The sequence below is a fragment of the Coregonus lavaretus genome (assembly GCF_964263955.1).
Source record: "Coregonus lavaretus genome assembly, chromosome: 16".
Classification (NCBI taxonomy): domain Eukaryota; kingdom Metazoa; phylum Chordata; class Actinopteri; order Salmoniformes; family Salmonidae; genus Coregonus; species Coregonus lavaretus.
The window spans coordinates 17626217-17653297 of NC_140003.1; the positions used below are offsets into that span (position 1 = coordinate 17626217).

General features: G+C 43.0%; 1 protein-coding gene across 1 annotated transcript in view; it reads right to left on the reverse strand.

Annotated features, from left to right (window-relative positions):
* The window catches only part of LOC311143421 (glypican-6-like), a gene marked incomplete at both ends in the record, with an annotated part of 66497 nt that extends 49525 nt beyond the window's left edge, over positions 1 to 16972 (reverse strand). Inside the window, 2 exons of the mRNA XM_084179241.1 lie at positions 3225 to 3383; positions 16822 to 16972. Of these exons, the coding sequence (XP_084035367.1) occupies positions 3225 to 3383; positions 16822 to 16972 (310 nt within the window). The remainder of the gene's footprint in view (positions 1 to 3224; positions 3384 to 16821) is intronic.
* Between the last annotated feature and the right edge of the window lie 10109 nt (positions 16973 to 27081).

Here is a 27081-nt window from a genome sequence, read left to right on the forward strand (position 1 = left end):
AGTGAACTTTCTCAGATAGCTGTAGAGGACCAGTAGGTCCAGAAATGGGCGCATCTTTCTTTTGGGAACCAGGAAGTACCGGGAGTAGAAGCCTAGATGGCTCTCTGCCGCTGGTATTACGCTGGCCGTCCCCTTTGCTTAATAGAGAGGAGATTTCCTGCTTTGGTATCTGTGTCGAGTCGCCAGTCGCTATTGATTCCAAAACTCAGTTGAGAAATGGTGGTCTTAGAGAAAACTGCAGTCTGTACCCCTTTGTAACTGTGGACAAGACCCAGGGCTGGACTGTGCGTGTGCGGCAGTTCCCTGCTCTTGCGGCGAGTAGCCCACAGGTTGGATGACTCTCGCTCACCAGTGGTCCCGGAGCACCCTCTGGTAGCATTAGAGCGAGTCACCCCTTCTTTGTATTCATTGAAAAGGGCAGTGTTAAAAACACTGAGATATTGGGACAGTGCTAGGTGGCGACTGACAGTTTGTCTTCCTGCCTCAGCTGCTTGAGAAAGAGCTGAGGGGAGAGCTGTGGCACGGAGGGCACTCAGGGGTAGAGTGTGCTTCCTCCGTCTTCCTTGAGAGCAAACTCATGAGAATGGGCCGCTGCACAAAGGAATGGGTTCTAGGAGCACAGATGTGCCTCTCCCCCATTGTGGTGTGTGCTCCACCCGAAAGGTGGCAGACTAGAACACAGGGTGAACTATTGGCTACCCCTCTCTGTTGGCTACTCTTCTTTCCTACAGGAAAATCAACTGGACGGGACCTTGATGCGGCTGAAGCGAAGGGCCGCTTCCCCACTGTCTGACTCCGTACTAAAACTTGGACTGTGGGTTTGCTGCCTGCTGTGTCTTTGGTCGGTCAGTAGCACTGGCGATAGCGAACTGCCCATCTCCCCGATGCAGAGCCTTGGCTTGTAGAGAGGGAGAGTGGACACCAGGTTGCCACGATATCTGGGTCTGCTGGGCAGGTGGTGGCAAGGGTAGCCATGTCACGGGAGCTGACCTGTTTTTTGAGTCTCTTGACCGGATAACCTAGCAGGTGGAGCCGGTAAAGTCTGTAAGTACAAAAATGAGTATTATGCAAACCATGCAAGACTCAAGAGAGCTAAGCTAGCGGTGAGCTAACTGAGGTAGGCTGCTGAATGTTTTGCCCAGCATAGGTTAGCAGCGGTACAGCCAGCCTTGCTGCGTTAGCTAGCCTGTTACAGGCCATCTCGTGGACCGGATCACAGCGTAGTGGGACCGGTTCAGTTAGTAAGCACAAAGCAAGTTAATGCTAGGCGAACTAGAAAACGGGAACTAAGCTAACAACAGCTAGGTGGTGTTATTTAGAGCTAGCCATGATGGCTAGTGGCATAGCTTAAGTTAGCATGGCCTTGGTACTTGGTAAAAACCTTATAAAACTCGCAGGACTCGTTAGAGAGCTGCCTGAGCATGTTAGTTTCCCATGGAGTATGGGGGCCCATTATAAATCTGGGAGAAAAGTATTGGCAACCGGGTTATGCGTGAGCTAGTCTACGCTTAGCCGCAAGGCTCTTGTGTTAGTTATCTAGTGTTCACCCAGTGGGGTAATAGCCTAGCTATAGCTAGCACCTCTTTAGCCAAAGAGATCCGCACCAGTACCATTGCTTCTTCGGTCTAGAGAATCTATTTTGACCGTTGCACGGTGAGGTGTATCTGATCACTTTAGCCAATGAAACGATTGAAAGTTAAATGTACTAAATGAGAGAACAAGCTGGCAATACCACCATAGGTGGGAGAGCCAGTAGCAGTCGGCATCCCAGCATCGTCGAGCCGCCAGCGCAAGAGCGAGGGTGTTTGTGTGCCTGCCTCAGGCGGGGTAGCAGTGGCTATAATTCGTTGATCCGGGGATTCAGGTTGGGCCGTGGTCAAGCCGCTGTTACCCTTCCTTTGCCCTTAATTCATGGAAAAAGGCCTGCTAGCCTGGTAGTGCCTGCTGCGAATTAGACTTGACAGGCGTGAGCTAGCTTATTAGGTGCTTTTCAGCTAATGGCTAGCTGGGGCGGGCATTGTGTATAAAATATATAGCCATGGTGGGCTAGTGTAGGAGTTAGCTAGGTTCTTACAGCAAGCAGTGTGCAGGTAGGGAAGTCGTTCTGAGCTAGCAAGCAATGCTTATGTGGATAGCTTCCTTTCCAACGAGCTAGCCAAGTGAGCTTGTGCCTTGCAGTGTGGGCTTACCAAGTCTCTGGGCTTACCAAGTAGGCTCTCGACCGATAAGCAGTGACTCTAGGACGGTCGGTAGTGGGTTGAGCTAAATGAGAGAGCGAGCTAGCAATTCTACCCTTTCAGGTAGAAAAGTTAGTCGGTAGGATAGCTAGCCTTGTGGCGAGCTAGCCAGGTAAGCTAAGCCTTGCAGCTAAGCTAGCCAAGTCTCAATAGCTAACCGTGTGATCTAGCTACAAAAGGAGATGAAGGAAGAAAAGCAGTGAAGCTAATTCTTACCTGAAACGAAAACGTTCCTTTCGGTAAAGTCACCCTACACAAAAAACGAGAGCTGAAAAAACCAATAATGTGTGATTGTGACACGCAATTCGGGGCGTTCCTGCATGTGGGCATTCCTGCAACTACATGAACGCCCTCCCTCGAGCATCCCATTGGTTCCTGCATGTATGCCTTCACTCCCGCCTGCCGAACACCTGCCCTCACCGTCGTTAACAGAACTGTGGGAAAACAGTGCCAGACAGGCGGGGGCGAAGGACACTGTCTACCGGTGTCCTAGCTAACTAACTACCGTTGTTGCCTCCACCTGTTCTTCTTCTTCTGTGGGGTTTATCAGCAGTTGGCATCCAACGTTATGGAGCGCCCCCGCCTCCCACCAGTCCTAGCTTAAAAATTTACCAATAGAAGCAAAAAGAGTAATGCCCACATGCAGGAACGCCCCGAATTGTGGGCCACAATTACACCCTTCTCGAAAAACCTGTGCTCGGCGGCATAACCTTAATGGCACACCTGTGAACAGTTAAATAGGAAAACAGATCAAGTTGTGCTAAAGAAAGCTAGGCAAAACTCTTCTGTGACAAAGAGAGGTGAGAATGATCAGAGGGCGGGCGAGTGGCTCTTTAGTGTGAGGGGAGGGGCTCCCTCATTCGCCACTCGACCTGTCTGTCTGTCTCCGACAAACATGTATGATTGGTTCTTCAAGCTACGTAGAGATTCTGTTGAATCCCACTTGTGAGACATCGAAACAAATAATTGAAAGACAGCGTCTCTTACCATCAAACTTTTTATGTCTGGAGACGAAGGTGCTTCGTAGTTCATTACTTGTTTCATCAACCATGTTCTCTAACTCCAGCTTGCTTTGTTGGCCAAACTTGTCCTCCATTTCTGAGCTGCAACAGGTATTGCCCTGGGGACATACCCGGAGATGGTCACCTGCAAACAACAGAGATGGTATTCAGTCATACAGATTCATCATGACCCCCATGCAATGTTCCCTCAAATTATTTTAGGCACTGAGCAAATTTCATGTTTGCTGTGTGCAAACTTGAATGTTATGAAAATTCTGTGCAACTTCCGGCGCGCGTTTACTTTGAACACTGTACCCGCTTTAAGTTACCGTTTTAAAAGTGGCCAAGTAGGCTACTGTGGCTATATGATCATAATGTAGGCCTACCAGAGTGGCCTACCATAAAAAACAATGGAGAAAAACTTCTCATAACATTTTAACATGGAAATAGCCTAAATCAAAATCTCTCACACAACCTAGGGGTTAGCTGCTTAAAATGATTGGATCAATTCTAGTAACAGCTTTTTAATACACTGTGGTCTCACTTTGAACCAATCTCTGCATGCAACCATTACTGAATTTAATTAAAGAGCCCATTGTTGTACAACTGACAGATATTTTCAGGTCTACCAGTAAGAGAATGACATTGGTTGTTGTTGTTTTTTTTGGCTCTAACAGATAGCTATGAAAGTGAATAATAATACAACCATCAGATATCTAGAAGTGTTGATTACTCTAGTGTGAGTTTTTGTTGCCTCTACATGTTACTGTATTTTCAATACCGACCATTAAAAAGGGGGTGAAGTCAGGCATGAAAACATGCTGCTGCATCCATCAATCCAAAGCATTAATACATGCAGTATTTGGATCAGATATCAGCGCTAGCTAGTGTCACAAAGTAAAGGCATTGAAAACATCACACCAATATGCCAGAAATAGCCTATAACAGTAATCATAAATCTGGTTGGATGAGACAGTGGTAAACACCATTTCCTCAAACACCCATACACACACAGACACACCCATACACACACAGACACACACAGATAGAAATGTGTGTCAAGAGTTGTTACCTCTCCCCATGCAATCATTCCGTTCTCCCAACTTTCCGCCAGCTCCCTATGTTGCTAGCACACAAACAAAATGAAATTAAAATTGCCAGCAGCCCACAGATTAAATTCATGCCAGGCTCCATTTACCACTTGAGGACAAAGACATGTGTTTCTCTGCTGTTTATGATCCCTCTCTCCTACTGGGAGAGCGTTCAAAAACATTAATGGTGTTTATTAAACATTAAAGGAATCATGAGACACAATATGGGTGTAAGATTTACATTTGTTGAACAATGAGTGATCAGTTCATATTATTTAGAAGTTGTCCTTGGATCATAATGTATTAATCAACACCTTGCATGTCTTTCTTGCTTCTGTTTTCTACCATACGATTTATGATATAGCCTACCATTCAGAAGGAAATCTCATTGCAATTGATAACATCCTTGAAACACTGATCTGAATTAAAAGTTAATGATCTACATCATCATTCCATTTTCCCAATGATGATGGGGCCATGGATGCTGATTCAGCTCTCTCTCCATTTCACAGTAGCCCAAATGCAATATCACTTTGAAGACCAATGATGTGGATAAATAATCTGATCACGATATGACTAACCAATGATTCTTGACATAAAAAAGTTGCTATGTTAAGTGTGTTGATGATGTAGGCTTCATGTTTTGTTAAAAACCTAAAAGCATGTTATGTTAAAAACCTAAAAGCAACCAACCATGTCCCTCAACCAGCCCTCTAAAAATGACCTCATTTCCGAAGTTTCCTCTCTCTCGCTCACTACCCAAATAGAATTGAGATGTAATTTACTCAGACACCTGCAGGCTAACCAAACTTTGAGAATTAGTTCAGCTTCATCTGGCAGAAGCTGAGCTGACCTCAGCCATTAAGAAGATAATTAACACCCTCCAGTGAGGGCAGGAGGTGGGGTGAGGGCAGGAGGTATGTGAGGGCAGGAGGTTGGAACCCACACACAGTTTGTACGCAGCTAACTCCTTTTTTTATCACAGCTTATGACTGTTTACTACACCTTAAACACAGGTTTGTTTACTTTGCAGGTCAAAAGACAACTCAAAAGCTTTAGGTAGGTCACTGCCTGTGTATAAAGGAAAAGTTTGAGAGCCAGTGGTTTAATGGACACTTTAATGGGCCAAAGGATAGAGGGAGTCAGGGAGATCCCACTGGCCACAGGTCTGAGTGAAGCTCTCCATCAGATGTGTCACCCACAAAGAGCTCCTCCGCACTGACACTTAGACCGTGCAGTGTTCCCGCAGTCTCATCAGAGTAAAACATTCCTTAAAATGAGTCTCTCATACATCAACATCCCATTAGGGGCTTTCAAGGAACCTCTTCACTCAACCAAGGTAGCCTGTATATCCTTTGTGTCCAAGGTTAAAACAGCACAGTGGACACACAGATATATTTTTGTTGGTACACAATGGAATATATTTTCCCCATTAGGCAGAGAAGAAAGAGAGTGGTTCACACAGCATACTCTTTGAATAGCTTTAGTGCTTTTTGAGGTCGGTTCGGTTTCGGTTCGATTATTTAAAAATGTATCACGGTTTAGATTTTTTTTTTTTTTTACATTAAATGCACTATGCATTATGTGGGTTGAATGCTGTAACAACTCAGAATAAAACAATTAATAAAAGTCCCATAATGATAGTGACTGCCCATTACTGCTTATCACTTATTAACCATCATTTATTCACATTACTTTACTTTAATAAAATATTTGTTTTATTTGATGACTTTTAAAATTGTATTCCAAGTCATCATCTCATCTCTATAGAGCTGCTGCCTATGCTGTCTGACAAAAGCACTATTTTAGTAGTTCTTCAAAGTAAATAAGGCATACTTTTATGACTGCTGAATACCAACTATCAATCAGCAACTGCTTTCTATCCGTTCTCTATTTTCTCCGTCAATGAGGTCTCTGTGTGTGCTCCACACAGACTGGACAAGCTGGTGCGCAATGGATTATGGTCATTGTAGTTAATTACCAAGTTTTCTGCACTAAACTATGTAGAACAGGGATGGGCAACTGGTGGCCTGCGGTCCGCATGAATTCCCCCCCAAAATTGTTTTTATGAATTTATTTTATTTTTTAGGAACTCAGTTCGGGGTCTCAACTTACTGTTGCGACTTAGAATAGTAGAATACACAAGGTGCAATTTCAACATTTGGTTGCGCATCAGCAGTTTTTCTCTTGTTATGTAAGTCACTGATAGTCAGTCAATTAGCCCATGTCAGCAAAATGTTTTTAGAATGCTAAGTTAGTTTTGTGGCTAGCTATCTAAACTTGGCTAAATTATCTGCTGGGGGGGGCCCCATTGATTTTGTTACCTGCAAGCAACTGCGGCCCATCATGACAAGTTCAGATTTTTTGTGGCCTCCACCCCCATCAAAGTTGCCCATCCCTGATGTAGAATATTGACCTGTTTGAAACTACCACTCCCTACTACATCGCACAGTTCAGGCTTGATATGATTTTTCTACAGAAACTGAGTATCGAGCTCACAGAAATACCTTGGCTCTGGCCCTGAACAGAGTCATACAATAGTTTTGCCTAACGTGGTGCTGAGTGTACTGTCACCTGGATCTGGGCTGTAATGGCTGAGTGGGACATTATTTCCTGCTAATATCCTGGTATCAAAGTGGGCCTCTGGCGAGTCATCTAGTATTAAGAGGGCTGTGAGGGTGTCCCAACGCAACCTTGCGGCAGCACCAGCCCATCCCCAGCCTCATCCCTGTCCTCTCGGCTATCAGAGTTGTCAGGGTGCAGAACTAGGACTCTATTCCTTCTTGCCTCCCCCAGACACAGCACATTTTACACATGCATGCAAGCATATGCTACTCCTCACATTGTCATATAAGTGAATTATTATTATTTATAATTTTTTCTGTTATTGCAGTGATTCGCATACTGGTGAGAGTGAGACAGATTATGAACAATAGTGTTCACAGACTGGAATTGTGTGTGTGTGGGCAATAGGCTATACTTGCTACGTTTCTTCAAAGGCACAAACTAAAGATGTGAGGGGGCATACAAATATCTCATTGTAATACTGAAAATGTGCAAATGCGGTTGCGAGGTAATGAGGCTTATGAATGCATTCAGTGTTTTATCAACAGCTATATGATCAGCCTTCGTGAGTCGCAATTACTTCCTGTCACTCCAGTGTCTGTAATCAAGCAGAGTGTCAGTCAGATCACCTCTCCCATTATCTGTGCTGATGAAGCCTTTCCCTGGGCCTAATACAGGAAGACATTCATATTCCACACACTAAGGTGTGCTTGTCTTTACTTTGATTTGCATACTCAATGCCATGTAGAAAGGAAGCTTCTTACTGCCACTTAGATATTCATTTACTCATGGACTGATTCTAATTGTGCTATGATTTTAGCGTTCAGAGGCAAGTCTGTCATGTTCGAAGCATCTGACCTCCAATAGCTATTAGTCTTGCTAATCATCCTGTGATCTACATGAACACCCTTGTGTAAATGTTTTAAAACAATCAGTAAAAAAGGACAGAACATTTTACAGCTAAATCAAGTCATTGCAAGCCACTGTGTAATATAAAAACTGTTGTCACAATATTTCACATTCACAACCTACACTGACAGGGACCTATTTCAATTGACATACAAAACATTAGGACCACCACCACTGTAGAAAAAGTTACTCCACTTTTTCACCGAACTGGGATTAACCAGCTTTGTGAATTAAAGGTTTTCAAATTACATTTCCATGCCAGAAAAGGTAGGCCAACTCTCAGAAGTATTCATCAGTGTACCTGGCCAAATTGACCCAAAGCATATGTGCACTGCCATCTGGTATACCTCCCATGGCTCCTGCTGCCATACGTTTACAGGCCTGATACTTAGAGCAAATGCTCCATCTTAAAGAACTAAAATAACATAGACATCAGTGAATATTAGTCATTTCGGGAAGGGTCAAGAGGTCCTCATGATGGCAAAATGTCCAGCTGCTTTATAAGTGAATCAATTTCACAGAACTACTGCATAAGGTTAGGCAATAGCCATGCATAGGAAAAGTTAAAAATTAAAAAATTCCTAAAGAGCTTTGGCCCTGGACATTGATTTAATCTGCCCACTCATTCCACCCCTGATTAAGATTCATACCATGGCTAAAGAGTTATGACTGAGTTGTAGCCAGCATTGATCCAGGTCAGAGGAAAGCTCTGCTCTGTCTTTGGGACACCTCTGAGGTAGTTATCTACTGTGCTTTAAGGGTAGATTACATTTTCGATTACATTAAGTTACATTTAAGAGGTTAAGGGAGGCCTGAGTAACTCATGCATGTTTGTGCAAATGCCAAGTCAGAAAAACAGTTACTGTGGCACTATATTTATGAGTCACAGAGACAGTGTTATTATGGTAAAAACAGAAAGAACGAGAGAGGAGTTTTACCCACCCCTCCCGTCAATGTCAGTGCACCTTTACCTCCTCATTTTAATATTCACACTTTACAACTTAAAATGTGTCCACACGAATACTATTGAGATGAGATATCACACTGTTTAAAATAAAGTGATTGAGGTTACGAGGGAAGTTGATCGTACCTTTTTGAGCGTTAGCTCAATTCAATAGGCAAGGAGAGTTAAAAATATCAACATTGATCTGAAAATTGCCATCTGTGTTTTCCTTACTACCTGAGGCCTCATCCTTTTAACAATATCCTAACAGATGTTATTTGGAATAGCAGATTCTAGCTAGGACTTACATCAATCAATATGAAATGACACTGTATTCCCCTAGCATACTACACCATGCCAGGACTCCAAATGAGAGGGATGTCCCATGTATTTAAATAATGTTATATGCTGATATATGTCCTTGTATGAATTAGCAAATGTTCAAAAAAGCAGCACAGTAGGCCTACAGATGATTGTGTCACATTGTACCTTCAACATAATGACATGGTGGTCTGCATCCTCATAAGAGTCAAATGTAATGGAGATGTTAGAATGTCAAATGTTAATATCTAAACCAATGTCACATTTATGAAATGTCATTGTCATTGTATTTCAAATTGTGCCAAAAACTCGCAACTCGTACGGATGTGTGGCAAGAATAATTGATTCGTGAGCTAATTCATTCTTATCAAAATAGGATGTTTCATTGCAAGAAAATAAAAAACATTATTTTACACAAACAAAAAAACAAAAAAAATAGTATCAGGCTACTCCCTCTGCTACTGAAAGAAAATGCTGTTTCAAAAACTGTGCCATATTCTCAGGAGAGAAGTTGAAAAAGCCTTGTGGGTAAACAGGCTCTAGTCAATATAATGCATTTTCAGGATCTGTTGATCCTGCCATACACAGAAAAAAGCCATTCAGTGACATTTGAAATCTGGAACATTTCATTTTCTAATGCCCTCATGCTGCAGTGGAGGTGACTTGTACATCATATCAGATCACTCTACTGTGGACTCCCTTAAAATTCAAGGCTAAAGGTTCAAAGTCAGAAAATTGCTTTCCAAAAGTATTGTGGAAGTCACTTCAAAGCAATTAAATGTCACAGCAGTTGGATTTAGAGCCAATACCGGCAACGTGACTGGGATAGCACCTATTTGGATGAGAATGTCTATGATGATACCTTTGATACCAGAATACTGTAGGTACCTTCAACGATGATGATGCACATGACAAGAGGGCATATATTGGAAACGCTAAACCTATAGACGTAAAGATCCTGTAAAGAATACCCAAAGACCATGTACACTACAGTGTGGAATGAAAAGCAACACATAATCAGCATACGTACGACCATGTCTGGCTTTGATATTTATTGGGAACTATGTAATAAAATGAGTGTCGGAGGAATGGGAAGACTGCTGAGGACATTTGATATACATGGGCAGCGGGCCTAGAAGCCCCAGAGAACGACGAGCTGCTAGCGAGTGACTCTCTTCTGCGTCAACCTGCTAACTGGAGCATGGCAAAGGACTTACAGGTAGCAGCTGGTGGCTGAGACTAGATACTAGGAAGGCCCTAAGGCCTGTACTGATCATTACCTTTCACTCCTCATTTACAGCTTACTACCAAGGCACTGGGCTTCATTAGTGCCTGGTGCCTTGTTACACTTCTGGTATACCTCCACTCTCCACTCAGTGGCCAAGTGGCCTGAGAGGGGAGAGGACACACTTCTAGCGCTCAATACCTCCCTCATGGCCCCTTACGCAACATGCAACCTCATTGGCCCCGTCCCAGGAGCAGAGAAAAGGCAAGGCACTCCTACAGGTGCACATGTCTAGTCTGATGTTGTCAACAGGACTGACGTGACAGACATGGGGCTAAAGATAGATCTAACGGCAGTGACGAGGTATTCAAGGGGGCTTTGTTTTCTGATGGCTCACTGTTGTGACAGACTGAGGGGAAATAGGGAGATATAAAGTATGACTGAACCTTGTTGCAGCAGACACGGGCCAGGTATTTTTTTATCAATACAAGAAGATCCACTGATCTCCAAGGGGAGTATGTAAATGATCAGTGCTTCCAGACTTGCTTGAAAAGTTTTTAAAAGAGTTTACTAAAAGTTACACATATACACTGCTGTGGGCAAAGGTGATTATCCATGACTTTCAATATCCTAAAATACTGCTCTTTCACATAGGTTTCACATCACTACAATCAAATCATCTTCTACAAAACATCCCTAACCCAAACAAGATATTAATGTCAGGTTATATTAACATGACCAATCAATGAAATAACTTATCCAGTTATATTTTAATTGGATATTCTGACAGTGAAAGTATATTCTTTCACAAAACACAAAGTAATGATGACTTGCGTTTTAAAACATTTATTGTTTACAGTCTCATGAGAATCATTGGTATTTCTTGTAAATATGTATACTCTATATACTTAATTCAACAGTGATGAGATTGTCAGACGTATTATTTATTAATAATTTCTCATTATTAGTGCCAAGGAGGATGCCCTGCCTATGTGAAAATGTGTGCCATCTTCTCTGAGATTACATGAGAGAGCTGACAAGCCTAATTTAAATAATAATGAAAATAATTAAATAAACCCTCACACAATTCTACACTATCTGTCAAGATATTCAAGTTCAAACAGGGACAATGAAAAAAAAAAAAAATAATAATAATTCATGGAGAGACTTTTACCTTGACAAGTTTTTAACTATTATCCATCACCATTGAATATCAAGGCAATTATAGTCTTTATTGCTTTACAAGACTCATTTAAAATCAAGAAGTGTGCAGAGAGGCTTATACATAAAGAAAAAAAGATGTGCGTGCATATGAAAAATGGCAACACTCAAAACTAGAGCCCACTTAGTGCTAAAATCAATCACAAGGGTGTAATGGTATAGGAATTAGCATTTCATCTTCCAAGCTCTCGCCTCGAAATCCATCTCCCTTCTATGGCTTGAATTATAATGACACTATACTGTATCTAGAGAGATGGTAGAACTGAAAACATTGTGATAAAAAGCACTTGTCAAGTCAAATATAATTCTGCTTACATGGAAACTACGCATTACATGTTCCCAGCAATTAGTTTGACGGCACGTGTGATGAAATGTGCAAATTGTACTGGTGGGAATATAATCAAAACAGTGGCCCAAGTGTGAACACACAGGGAGTTATATCAACAAGGAACAAAGAATGAACTAGGATCATTGGAATAGCCTAGATTAATTATCCACAGCAAGAGAAATGCTCAATTACACATTTCTATCCAATATAAAATAACTAAACACAAAAGGGGACAAAAAACAGTATCCTCTTGTCAACTTAATTTCTTGACAAAAGATATTGGCAGCACCAGTGTCTATACTCTGCAGGAGCTTGTTGATATGCTTTGAGCGACTGCGCGGTTATTCTGTTATTCTCCCTGAGAGGCTGAAATACTAGCAGGCAAACCAGAGTCATTCCTCCTGCTCCAAGAGGGAGCGCCTGTTGAGAAACCCCATCATGCAGCCCATTTTAGTATTCATGAGCATGATTAATCGCATGGAGCTGGAAGAGGCATTTGAGAAATCCACTTTGGCATGGAAAAAAATAGATGAGTGTTTGGGTCCCTGGCTTTCCTGATGATACCTCCTGTGTGTGTGTCACGGTAGGAAACATTCCGATTAAATCAACAGACTATAGCCCCCACCACAACTACCGCCACAACTGCTATTATTTACACCAATTTCAATCACTGCCAATCCCAACAGTTCAATTAGGAACAATTCCATCACCATCCTTTTTATCAGTTGGACATTAAAATACAGAGGCATACCACCACCACACCACCACATGTGATCCTTGCTAGGATTTCCCTCACAGATTCTCTCCTCATCTGTGTGTGTCAGTGGGGAGGTCATCATAATCTGATAATGCATCATAGTAATACGGACGTATGCCACAGAGGCCAACAGATTCACTTGGCCGTTCTCTCTGCTGGCGCTCCCATTTTGCCCTTTTCAATCTATTCCACAACTTGTGTCAGGATGAGGACCTGTGCACATTACACGACTCAGCAGAGATCATTTGACTGCTTGTATACGCAGCCATGGACCACATCAAATATCAGCACTGTTATTTCGGTCCCATTCCACTGCTGGGAACAGGGAGGCTGAGCTGGACATGAAATGATAGGGTCGAGCTAGGACAGCTTGAGAAGCTCCACAGACACAGCTCAGGGGGGTGTGTATGTCTGTGTTCCTAATAACACACATCTACCAGGAAGGGTCTAGCAGTCTGTCTGACTCATCTTCCAAGTCACCCCGTCGTCGCGTCTCGTCTTGCGTATTGGGTAATTCATTGGGTCAGTGAATGGAACCTGAGATAGATCTGTCACAAGCCTGCATGCAGGGCTAGTCTTTCACCAGGGCACTGATGGGATTGGATGAGGGAGCCCGGTATGTAAGGAACACACTGACAGTTTATTTAAATACAGGGGCAAGAACTTGTGGAGGAGATGGAGGAGCAGCGGACAATTTTTGCTACGCTGACATTCCACTGATTTAGGGCGTAAGGCAGTGGTGTCAAACTCATTTTGCCCCGGGGGCCGCATTTGGTCTTCAATGAGGTCCGGAGGGCCGCACTGAACATTGGTTATATTTCATCACCTTCAAAATTTGCTACAAATAGTCCTCTATCTGTCGTTTTTAAAAATGTTGATGCTCCTTGACTGTCTAGCTTTCATTTCGGTGATTATTAGCGAGCTGGACACAGTCAAGAAACTGTATGAATATAGGTCCATTATCATTTCTACACAGTTTCGTATATATTGAGTTCGACTAGCCCGTGGGCCATATGTTTGACACCCCTGGTGTAAAGCAATGCACTGTGCAGCCAGTCCACTTTTCCAGTCACTCTTAGTTTTTAAGCCTTCACCACTGTACTTGCTGACAACTTCGACCAGGGCCTCGTCAGAATGTATAGGCCAGGTCCCGGAGAATTACTGTACCAACTGGGCCTGCAGGCACTGACTCATAGCAGCACTTCTGTCAATAATGCTGACACCACTGCTGACATTCCGCCTGACCTGGCTGATTCTGACCACACACACTGCTCCAACTAAGCCATTCAATATAAACCACTGGTCTGAAACGATAGGAGTGGTGTAGCGTGCATATAACACTAGGATGGACTCTCTTGAAAGTAGCTTTGAGAAAGCCTAATCACCTTCAATAAGCCTAAATTATGATTGACAACTTGCTTACATTGGCATTGCTAATGCTAATTACCTGTAAATGAAGTTTTTCACAAGAAGTTGTGCAGTGACAGCAGTTGGTTCCTCTGATACTGTTTTAATGCATCACTATATGAAGGCATTACAATCCAATTAAGCTATATTTAAACCCCTAATGAATTCTAACTAGGTGTGAGATACATAGAAAAGGGTTGAGATGGTGCCATGGGCATCTTTCATTCACTCCAAATACTGAGGAAAATATTCAGCCACTAAAATCTGAGCTTAATTAGCCTATTGAGTACAAAAATAACACGTTTGCATATCAGACACCACTGAAAAAGAGTAGAACCATTGACAATCTGAAGCCAAAGGGCCAAAGGGATTCCATAAGGATTTGAGGGGAATTACAGTGCCTTACATCTAATTTGATGATGTCCAACATCTTTAGTCTCTGAGGCATCAGACATCAAAGCCATGCTGGCACACCCATCTCTTTTTGACCACAATTAGAGGTTGATGGCCCTCCTCTTGGGGAAATGGCCAAAAGCAACAGACCTCAACTCAACTGATTATTCAGTGAAGATGCTTGAATAGGATTTAATCATAACACATTGTGATTCAAGGCAAACAAAAAGTAAACAACACATAGAGCTACCTGCCCTATATTGCAGTTAGAATTCACATTAAATATTTTAAGGACTGGCTTCGCGCCAATGAAAATGTCAACCTCGACAGATTATGCAGCAGATAGACTTGTTTTTTTTCCACCTCAATTGTACATTGAAACAAAATTGAACTACATTGAGCTATTTGAACATGCATTACTCAGATCAGCATTTTATATTGACTGGCATGCAGGTTGTATACTACTGAAACTTGACAAGAATCTTAGATGAGACACCATTTCTGAGTTGATTGCACACAGAGTGGCAGTGACACGGGGATGTTAACATCGCTAGTATGAATAAACAAAGGATATGCACACAATTGTGTCAGCTAAACACACATAAATTGTTTCAGCCATCCGCTGCTGAGGTGTTGACATTGCATAAATCATATAGTCAGTCATTGCCATTCCTGAAGACAAATGGGGTCAACACCCATGTGGATGTGATCAAAGCACTGCCATACAGCTGCATCCCTCAGAGATGAGAGACACTGAGGTTTTCATTCATTGGAGATTAGATGTCAACGACAGGAGCGTGCCTACATCTGGGGGATTTAATCAGTTAGTTATTCAAGCCCGTCTATGAACAGGTGTGCTTGTTATCAAACATGCAGCCTTTTTACCTGTGCCAGATTTCTGTCTGTAACTACAGAATTATAGGATCTAAGCCATCATGACATTAATGGTCTGGGCAGACAAAGTGCATATTCATATTGGGAGGCAACGAGGGAACAACTAACATCATAAAAATTACCTTTTGATCCACTTCATGCATGCAATCCATCATCATTAATCAACCTAACAATACCTACACAAAATCATTTTAATATTCCTCCTGACAACTCTCTTGCGCTAATGTACCCTTGTGAATGCTTGAGCAGAACAGTGAAGCAATCATGTAGTTTCTGACTGAGCCAGTTAGCCACAGCTTGACTTGGGTGGGTCAGAGAAATCCAAGCCTCCATGGCCTGAAGTAGGGAAAGTCCATATAAATATTTCTAGGACTAGCTGGTTATCATAATGTATTTACATACATACTACAAGAACAATAATAACAGCATCATGCCAGCATTAACCTGTGGTTGACACATATGTGAAGTGGAATGGATACTGGATGGAAATTGAATTGCACTGATGTTTGCAATGACTTGAGGGAGAATTACATGACAGTGTCAATGTCACTTTATCAACAGAACAGAAATCTATCCAGTGAATGCATGGCTGATGATGCATTCTTTCAACAGAGGCACATAGCAGACACAGAGACCTCTACTGGACACACCAGCAAATCTAATACCACCAGGATTATTCTGCTGCTGTCATTTACATATTATACAGCAGGTTAGAGAAATAAAGAAATCACTTATCACTTAGTCAAATATTTAAATAACATTATGTCAAGGGCTACTTATATTCTAGTTTAGTGTAGTGGATATATTTAGGATTAACTTTTAACCAATGAATGAAAGCATAGAGAATTGGAATGTTATACACTTGGCTATTGTGATATATCTGCATAATTAGGCTACTTTGATTAGGAATTAATCAAGAGTTTAAGTTGCTAAAGAATTTGATTTCTGAGGGATCATATTGTTGGATGATCATAAAAAATAATTTACGGCCATCCTGTTGAAGTAACCTAGATAAGGACAGTGTTAAAACAGTGTGTGTTAAGTTATAATAGGCTAATTATTATTATTTTGAAAATATAATAACGTATTTTTTAATTATTAGGCTACATTTATATCATAATACATGTCCTTCATAAAGAAAAATCAACTACAACTTTATGGATGACAGGTGAGTATAGCCTTCATCTGAGTCTGCCTTCCACGCAGAACAGCTACAGTACTTTCATAAAGGCTACTTTCACATTTATATCTGTGCATTATCATAATGAACAATTATATCCCTAAATAAAATCAACGTGCTTTGTAGCGTAAAGGCAACGGTTTTCCAAATGTCCTTTCACCTGCAGTAGACCAGTGTAAATTACTCCCATTACAATTCGAATAATACAGTATTTGATTTTCGCTCATAAAGCAAATTCTTATCCAGATGATATGATTTTTACCCACTTTACACCTATGTACTGTGTTGAATAGCCTACATAGCCTAGCCTACGTATTGATAGGTAGCACTCAAATCATTCCGTTCTTACCTGACATTTGTTGGAGAGGAACATTTTCAAAGCTGAAGCCTTTTGCAATAGAAGCTTCTCTAACCCCACTGCAGTTACGTGCTTTAAAATCTGATCCAGCTGCAACAGACAGCAATGAGAAAGTCCAAAGGACGGTCTGTATTCTCAGCATCGTGCACTTCTGTGATTAATCCTTATTTGATCCTTTTGCAGATTCCAGTTTAGAGAGGAACTCCACTGCAGTGCATCCGCAGGTAGCCTCTAACAACTTAACGTTTAGTGGTTGACACTTTTCTACAACTGTGCATCAGCACTTCTTTCTCAATCAAAATCTGTTTATTTTGCCAGCAACGGTGGTTGAACGTCCCGCGTTGCCGCAAAAAGCAGAATGTTTGCAGTGAGTCCAGGTAAAGCCACAAAGCCACATGGATCCAACAGAGAGCGGGCTTTCAACGTGTTCACTCAACTTCACTTAGAAAGCGACGTCTGGGAGGATACATTACTGTAGAAAGTCGAAATGCTGAGGACTGGAGAGGAGACCGCTATGTGCTCAGACGCATTGAGCCATAGCAGGCGCGAAAACACGGAGTGGAGTATCTCTTCAGAGAAGGTTTTTAGTCAAACCTGATATTGATTATCAGAAAGAACATCTCTGGAAAAACGAACCTCTTTACAGCTGTGGTGTGACTGAGTCCAAGGAGATTAAGTATCCCTATGTGGAACTGGTATATTGGGCTGTATTGGGCTGTGTTGTGTGGAGACCATTATTGAACCTTTCAGTACTTTATTGATTTTCGAGCAGTTTAGTCCAGGGTAGATCAACAGTGGATTATCATCATGGCTGCAATAACACAGTTATACAAGGCACGGTGAATGTTACTCTTCCACCTCTGTTAAGCCTTGTTCACATTGGCAGTTTGAAGCGACTCATTTTTTTGCATCCAAAAAGCACATGGAATCAGATATTTCAAGCCACATTTCAAACCAGACTGTTATTTGGCATATCTTGTTGCTTGCTAGCTACTCTGTTGACAGTTTTGACAATAACATTTGGTAGCTCATTTGTTTGTTAATTGGGGGCGGCAGGTAGCTTAGTGGTTAAGAGCATTGTGCCAGTAACCGAAAGGTTGCTGGTTCTAATCCCCGAGCCGACTAGGTGAAAAAATCTGTCGATGTGCCCTTGAGCAAGGCACTTAACCCTAATTGCTCTGGATAAGAGCGTCTGCTAAATGACTAAAATGTAATTGTTTACAAACAAATTAGTGAATGTGCTAGAAAGCTGCTTTGGCTAGCCAATAAGGAGACATTTTGAATGTTGGATCATCTTATCTTTTGAGGCTTTAAAAGTGTTCTTACACTATAATTTTGAATATTCAAAGCAACTGGGAAACGTCCATGGCAGGCATTGTTGTCACCTTAGCTTGCTACATAACTTCTGAGTGATATGAAGCATGAGCACCACCACCAATCAGCCAACACCACTGCACACACACCTGCCATTACTATGACAACTAGCGTAGCCATGTCAGCAAATGACTGCTATCTGAACACACACAAATCCGATTTGGTCACATGCAGGGGTTGGAAAGGTTCAGGGAACAGACCCAGTGGGCATACGACGTTATAAAGACATATTTTTCCGGTTTAAATCTGGTCAAGACGTCATATAACTAGAACACTACCAGATTAAGACGTATTTTTCAAAGACGTCTTATTTTGGTTGATCTGGTATTTGGTTGAAATCTGATTGAACTACTGACCAGTTATCTAAATGTTACTCAATTAATAGACCCCAATCTATATACAGTGAGGGAAAAAAGTATTTGCCCACTGACAAAGACATGATCAGTCTATAATTTTAATGGTAGGTTTATTTGAACAGTGAGAGACAGAATAAAAACAAAAAAATCCAGAAAAATGCATGTAAAAAATGTTATAAATTGATTTGCATTTTAATGAGGGAAATAAGTATTTGACCCCTCTGCAAAACATGACTTAGTACTTGGTGGCAAAACCCTTGTTGGCAATCACAGAGGTCAGACGTTTCTTGTAGTTGGCCACCAGGTTTGCACACATCTCAGGAGGGATTTTGTCCCACTCCTCTTTGCAGATCTTCTCCAAGTCATTAAGGTTTCGAGGCTGACGTTTGGCAACTCGAACCTTCAGCTCCCTCCACAGATTTTCTATGGGATTAAGGTCTGGAGACTGGCTAGGCCACTCCAGGACCTTAATGTGCTTCTTCTTGAGCCACTCCTTTGTTGCCTTGGCCGTGTGTTTTGGGTCATTGTCATGCTGGAATACCCATCCACGACCCATTTTCAATGCCCAGGCTGAGGGAAGGAGGTTCTCACCCAAGATTTGACGGTACATGGCCCCGTCCATCGTCCCTTTGATGCGGTGAAGTTGTCCTGTCCCCTTAGCAGAAAAACAACCCCAAAGCATAATGTTTCTACCTCCATGTTTGACGCAGCATTCCTCCTCCTCCAAACACGGCGAGTTGAGTTGATGCCAAAGAGCTTCATTTTGGTCTCATCTGACCACAACACTTTCAACCAGTTCTCCTCTGAATCATTCAGATGTTCATTGGCAAACTTCAGACGGGCCTGTATATGTGCTTTCTTGAGCAGGGGGACCTTGCGGGCACTGCAGGATTTCAGTCCTTCACGGCGTAGTGTGTTACCAATTGTTTTCTTGGTGACTATGGTCCCAGCTGCCTTGAGATCATTGACAAGATCCTCCCGTGTAGTTCTGGGCTGATTCCTCACCGTTCTCATGATCATTGCAACTCCACGAGGTGAGATCTTGCATGGAGCCCCAGGCCGAGGGAGATTGACAGGTATTTTGTGTTTCTTCCATTTGTGAATAATCGCACCAACTGTTGTCACCTTCTCACCAAGCTGCTTGGCGATGGTCTTGTAGCCCATTCCAGCCTTGTGTAGGACTACAATCTTGTCCCTGTGTCACTCCCTGGCTCTGGGGACTCTTAAATGTTGAGCCAGGGTGTGGATTTTCTATGTTTAGTTTTCTATGTTTTTTGTTCTAGATCGTTTAGTTCTATGTTGGCCAGTGGTGGTTCCCAATCAGAGGCAGCTGTAGCTCGTTGTCTCTGATTGGGGACCATACTTAGGCAGCCTGTTGGCACCAGTTAGTTTGTGGGATCTTGTTCCGTAAAGGTTTGTGTTGTTGTAACCTCAGGACTTCACGTATCGTTTGTTTTGTTGTTTTGTTCGTGTGTTGTGTACTAAATAAAATGTACGCTTATCACGCTGCTCCTTGGTTCCACGAGTCATCAGTCAACGTTTGTGACAGAAGATCCCACCTAAAGAGGACCAAGCAGCGTGTCCAGGAACAGACAGCCTGGACTTGGGAGGAGATCCTGGACGGGAAGGGATCCTGGACTTGGGAAGAGATTCAGGCCGGAATGGATCGCCGTCCTTGGGAGGAGACTGTAGAGGCGCGCTACAGAGAGGAGCAGCGGCAACGCAGAGGGTACCGGCCGAGGAGGAAGCCCGATAGACAGCCCCAATATTTTTTTTTGGGGGGGGGCTAAAAGGGTGGTTGGCGGAGCCTAGAGTTAGAGCAGTGCCAACTCCCCGTACTCAGGCTAGGAAGCGTGAGACTGGGCAGGCTCCGTGTTATGCGGAGCCACGTACTGTGCCGCGAGTGTTCCGGCACAGTCCTGTACGTCCGGTGCTAGCACCACGCACGTGTCGTGCTAAGATGGGCATGCAGCCAGGACGGGGTGTGCCGGCTCAACGCTTGTGGCCTCCAGTACGCCTCCTCGGTCCCGTATGTCCTGCGCCAGTGCCACGTGCTGTAGCGCCAGTACGAGTGCACAGCCCTGTACGTCCTGTGCTGATGCCTCACACATATTGTGTGGAAATAGGCATTCAGCCAGGACAGGTTGTGTCAGCTCTCCGCTCCAGACCTCCAGTCCGCCTCCACAGTCCGGCCCGGCCCGTTCCGGCTCCCCGCACCAAGCCTTCTCCCCGCACCAAGCAATCCGCTTCACCGGTGTCCAGTCCAGCTCCGGCCAGCGGCTCCAGTTCGGAGCCGGTAAGGTCTGGTCCACTGTCGTCGGGTTCAGCTCCAGTCAGCGGGACCAGACCAGGGGCGCAACGGGGAGTTGGAGAAAAGGTGGTGGTCACGCCCGGAGCCGGATCCGCCTCCGAGGCGGAATGCCCACCCGGCCCCTACCCTCTTGTGTTTGTGTGGCGCGGTCGTTAATGTTTCCTACATTTTCTGACTACTAAACAACTATTGATTTAGAACCACAGAGAGTTACCGCAAGTCCCAAAGAAAACAGGAGCTGCCTCCACTATTCCAGCACCATTTCAACTTCAACATTTCAACATCATCAAATCACCTCTGCTTAGTCTAATAAAGTGACAACTAAAAGATACCAAAAACTATTTAGTCCATTCAACGTAAGCTAAATATGATGAGGCTGTCCATGGTTCTGATTTCTGTGTGCGTGTGTGTGCGTGTGTGTTCGTGCAAGTAGAAAAATATGTTGACTCACCCTACTTGTAGAAAAATGCCAATGCCATCCTCCTCTCTTTCATGTTGACGAAACGGTCTATCACTCTGTCATACAGCACACGCTTTTATTTTTTGTTGTCTTAGGCTACCTGGCTAAAATGCTTCCTCGCAAGCCTAACTTCCATTCATGGGCAATGTTAGCTAGTTAACATTATCCTTCTACATCTAGCTACATATTAAACTTCCATCCTCTCATGCCAGGGGCACAACAATGTATAAATTAATGGTTGGATCAGAATCGCCATTATAATCACTGGCCTGTACGGAGAATTAAGTAAAACCACAAGTCCAAATCCCTATCTCTATCCATGGCTAATTTAGGAAAGAGACAATTTTAGCTAGCTAGCTAGCCACCGGAGGACAACAACACAACGAGATGCAACAATTCAAGTTGTTTCTGTCAATGACGTATGCTCTCAATGCGATTTGATAGGAGTGACGCCAAAATCCAAGCTGGCTTCCCTTTAAACATTTTTGGGTGCGCCAGGACCGTTCACAGTTGAGCTCGCTCAGTTTAGCTCATTGCTGATTGGCACATTTTTTATACTTTTTTATCAAGGGAGGCCAAATGCTCGCTGGCTTCCCTTGCATTCAATGCTACGGGAGGCAACAATGTCATAGTCGTTTGGACCAGATAGCATCAGATAGATGGCCTACACGTAGAGAGACAGAGGGACGCTGTTTTGCTCGCTCGGATGCTTTCTCCGGTGAGATACATTCAGCCTCTTGCGAATTGAAGGAGAGACGAAAGATGGCAAAACAGCAGCTGGCAGAGTGCACCAAAGCGGGTTTCATGGCATACTGTACCCAGTGAACGCGCTGGGCTCGGGCCTATTCTGTTTGATACTCAGTGCGGACTCGCCATGGACTCGGACTTGGGGGGCTTCATGCGGGCGGAGCGCTTCCCGAGTCCGGCAGAATCATATTACTCTGGGCTACGGCTAATGGTACTCGGGCTGAGTCCATTACAGTTTATCCGGCCAATTAACTTTTTCAGGAGTAGGGCCATTTGAGGTTTTTATCTGGCAGGTGATGAAATAGTAATAAAAAAAAACTAAGAAATGTGATATATTTCAAGTCATCGAATTTGGTAGGTCATTAGCAAGCAGAAATGTGTGACAGTCTGCGGTCCTATAGCAATAAGAGATGGTCCCTAATTTAGAGAATCTCTGATGCCATAAATGCTTTTGATTTTACTACAGTTGAAAAGTGCACATTCACTTCCATAACATTTGTTCCAGGCTACCAGCATGTAAGATAAACATGCACAATAACACAAGATACCCTTACAAAACTTCTCTGCCGTTAAAATGCAGTAAAACTGTAGTACAATGAAATTACGAAATTATGTCAAGCATCAACATTCCATGTGGCCATCCGTTGGGACAGAGTGCCCGGTAGGCTACATAACGTCACAGCTGGGAAACAGGAACAGTTTCTCAAAATGTACTCAAAAAATTTCGAAAAGATGTGACTGCTAAGTGGTAGTCCCTGTTCTCCTGCATTCTTTTTTTTACATTTGTAAGTAAAGCGGCGGTTTGTGGGGGGAAGGATTGGAAAGAAAATTTGGCTAGCTGGCTAATTTTAGCTAGCTAATTTTAGCTCTCTGGCTAATCCTCCATGGACATGGTAAGTTTTAATTTTGACTTGTTGTATAGCTAGCTAACGTTTTGACATGTTGATACTTGTTTAGTTAATAACAATAAATATGTGTGTGTGTGTGTGTGTGTCTGTGTGTGTGTGTGTGTCTGTGTGTGTGTGTCAGTGGTGTGTATTCATGGATGCCAAGGGAAGCAAGGCTTCCCCCAAAAATGGACAAATAAAAAATTAAAATACATAAAATAATTTCTCTTTTGTCTCTCTATGTTTCATAATTTTACTTAATTCGCAAGAGGCTGAATGTATCTCACCAGAGAAAGCATCCCTCTGTCGCTGTATTTGTAGCCCATCTATCTGATGCTGTCTGGTCAAAAATAGTATGATATTGTTGCCGCCCAAAGGAAAGCCAGGGGAAGCCAGCGAGCATTTAGCCTCCCTTAATAAAAAAATTATACAATAATAGCCAATCAGCGTTGAGCTAAATAGAGTGAGCTCAACTGTGAATGGGTCTGTCACACCAAATAATATTGTCAAGGGAAGCCAGTTTGGATTTGGCTTCACACCAATCACATCACATCAGAAGCCAAACATCATTGACAGAAAAAAATGTAATTGTTGCATCTCGTGTTATTGTCCTCCGATGGCTAGTTACAGTAGCTAGCTAAAAATGTCCCTTTCCTAAATTAGCCATGGATGGAGATAGGGATTTGGACTTCTACTTAATTCTCCGTACTGGCCAATGATTGTAACAGTGATTCTGATCCAACCATAAATTCATACGTTGTGCCTCTGGCCTGAGAGGATGGAAGTTCCAATATGTAGCTAGATGTAGTAGGCTAATGTTAACTAGCTGGCTAATCGTTGCCCATGAAAGGAAGTTAGGCTAGCGAGCAAGCATTTTAGCCAGATAGCCTAGGACAACAAAAACTAAAAGAATGTACTGTATGACAGAGTCATAAACTGTTTCGGCAACATGAAAGAGAGGAGGAGGGCATTGGCTTTTCCCTACAAGTAGAGTGAGTCAATATGTTTTCTATACTTACTTACTTACTTACGCACACACACACACACGCACGCACGCACACACACACACACTCACATGCGCACACACACACAGAGAGAAACAGAGAAATCAGTGCCATGGACAGCCACATAATATTTACCTTACGTTGATTGAACTAAATGGTTTTTGGAATATTTTAGTTGTCACTGTATTAGACTTAAGCATAGGTGATTTGATGCTGTTGAAATGTTGAAGTTGAAATGGTGCTGGAATAGTGGAGGCAGCTTTAGGGTTAGAATTAGGTTTAGGGTTAGAATTAGGGTTAGGTTTAGGCGTAAGGGTTAAGAGTTAGGAGTTAGGGTTAGGGATAAGGGTTAGGGTTAGGTTAAGGGTTAGGGTTAGGTTTAGAGTTAGGGTTTAGGGAAAATAGGATTTTGAATGGGTATCAATTGTTTGGTCCCCATGAGGATAGTAAAACAAATATGTGTGTGTATCTGAATGAGAGAAAGAGAGAGAGAGAAACAGAGATAGATGATCACAAAAACTTTTGAAAACATTGTCATGTCAATGCTGTCATGCTAACTGTGTGTATGTGTTTGTGTATGTATGTTCTGTGTGTGTGAGTGTGTGTGAGAGAGAGAGAGAGAGAGAGAGAGCGAGGTGGAGAGAGATGATGATGATCACAATATGGATGTGAAGTTTTTCTTGATTCATTAGGGATCCTTGTATTTTTGTGTATTTTGTATTTGACAATACGATACATTCTGCATATCCCCCCTCAATACTCATTCTAACGTTACACCTCTCAACTGCCTTTTTCAATGACTGATGCTCTTTTTTTGCAGGAATCTTCTAAATTGGATAGAAGGATGGAGGAGGGAATGAAGGGAAGGAGTGCAGTAGTTATCCAGCTTGCTGACTAAGAAATGTACAGTGCATTCGGAAAGTATTCAGACCCCTTCACTTTTTCCACACTTTGTTACGTTACAGCATTATTCTAAAATTGATTAAATAAAAAATCTACACACAATACCCCATAATGACGAAGCGAAAACTGGTTTTTAGACATTTTTGTAAATGTATTACAAATTCCTCCCGAGTGGCGCAGTGGTCTAAGGCACTGCATTGCAGTGCTAGCTGTGCCACTAGAGATCCTGGTTCGAATCCAGGCTCTGTCGTAGCTGGCCGCGACCGGGAGACCCATGGGGCGGAGCACAATTGGTCCAGCGTCGTCCAGGGTATGGGAGGGAATGGCCGGCAGGGATGTAGCTCAGTTGGTAGAGCATGGCGTTTGCAACGCCAGTGTTGTGGGTTCGATTCCCATGTGGGGCCAGTATAAAATAAATAAATAAATATGCACTCACTAACTGTAAGTCGCTCTGGATAAGAGCGTCTGCTAAATGACGTAAATGTAAAAGACAGAAATACTTTATTTACATAAGTATTCAGACCCTTTGCTATGAGACTCGAAATTGCACTCAGGTGCATTCTGTTTCCATTGATCATCCTTGAGATGCTTCTACAACTTGATTGGAGTCCACCTGTAGTAAATTCAATTAATTTGACATAATTTGGAAAGGCACACCCTGGTAAGGTCCCACAGTTGACAGTGCATGTCAGAGCAAAAACCAAGCCATGAGGTCGAAGGAATTGTCTGTAGAGCTCCGAGACAGGTTTTTGTCGAGGCACAGATCTGGGGAAGGTTACCATAACATCTCTGCAGCATTGAAGGTCCCCAAGAACACAGTGGCCTCCATCATTCTTAAATGGAAGAAGTTTGGAACCACCTGGACTCTTCCTAGAGCTGGACTCAGGCCAAACTGAGCAATCGGAGGAGAAGGGCCTTGGTCAGGGAGGTGACCAAGAACCCTATGGTCACTCTGACAGAGCTGGAGAGTTCCTCTGTGGAGATGGGAAAACCTTCCAGAAGGACAACCATCTCTGCAGCACTCTACCAATCAGCCCTTTATGGTAGAGTGGTCAGACGGAAGCCACTCCTAAGTAAAAGGCACATGACAGTCCGTTTGGAGTTTGCCAAAAGGCACCTAAAGGACTCTCAGACCATGAGAAACAAGATTCTCTGTTCTGATGAAACCAAGATTGAACTCTTTGGCCTGAATGCCAAGCGTCACGTCTGGAGGAAACCAGGCACTGCTCATCACCTGGCCAATACCATTTCAACGGTGAAGCATGGTGGTGGCAGCATCATGCTGTGGGGATGTTTTTCAGCGGCAGGGACTGGGAGACTAGTCAGGATTGAGGGAAAGATGAATGGAGTAAAGTACAGAGATATCCATAATGAAAACCTGCTCCACAGTGCTCAGGACCTCAGACTGGGGCGAAGGTTCACCTTCCAACAGGACAACGACCCTAAGCACACAGCCAAAACAACGCAGGAGTGGCTTCGATACAAGTCTCTGAATGTCCTTGAGTTGCCTAGCCAGAGCCCAGACTTGAACCCGATCGAACATCTCTGGAGAGACCTGAAAATAGCTGTGCAGCGATGCTCCCCATCCAACCTGACAGAGATTGAGAGGATCTTTAGAGAAGAATGGGATAAACTCCCCAAATACAGGTGTGCCAAGCTTTTAGCGTCATACCCAAGAAGACTCAAGGCTGTACAGTCGTAGTCAAAAGTATTGAGAATGACACAAGTATTGGTCTTCACAAAGTTTGCTGCTTCAGTGTTTTTAGATATTTTTGTCAGATGTTACTATGGTATACTACTAATGAAGTATAATTACAAGCATTCCATAAGTGTCAAAGGCTTTTATTGACAATTACATTAAGTTTATGCAAAGAGTCAATATATGCAGTGTTGAACCTTCTTTTTCAAGACCTCTGCAATCCGCCCTGGCATGCTGTCAATTAACTTCTGGGCCACATCCTGACTGATGGCAGCCCATTCTTGCATAATCAATGCTTGGAGTTTGTCAGAATTTGTGGGTTTTTGTTTGTCTCTTGAGGATTGACCACAAGTTCTCAATGGGATTAAGGTCTGGGGAGTTTCCTGGCCATGGACCCAAAATGTCGATGCCACTTAGTCATCACTTTTGCCTTATGGCAAGGTGCTCCATCATGCTGGAAAAGGCATTGTTCATCACCAAACTGTTCTTGGATGGTTGGGAGCAGTTGCT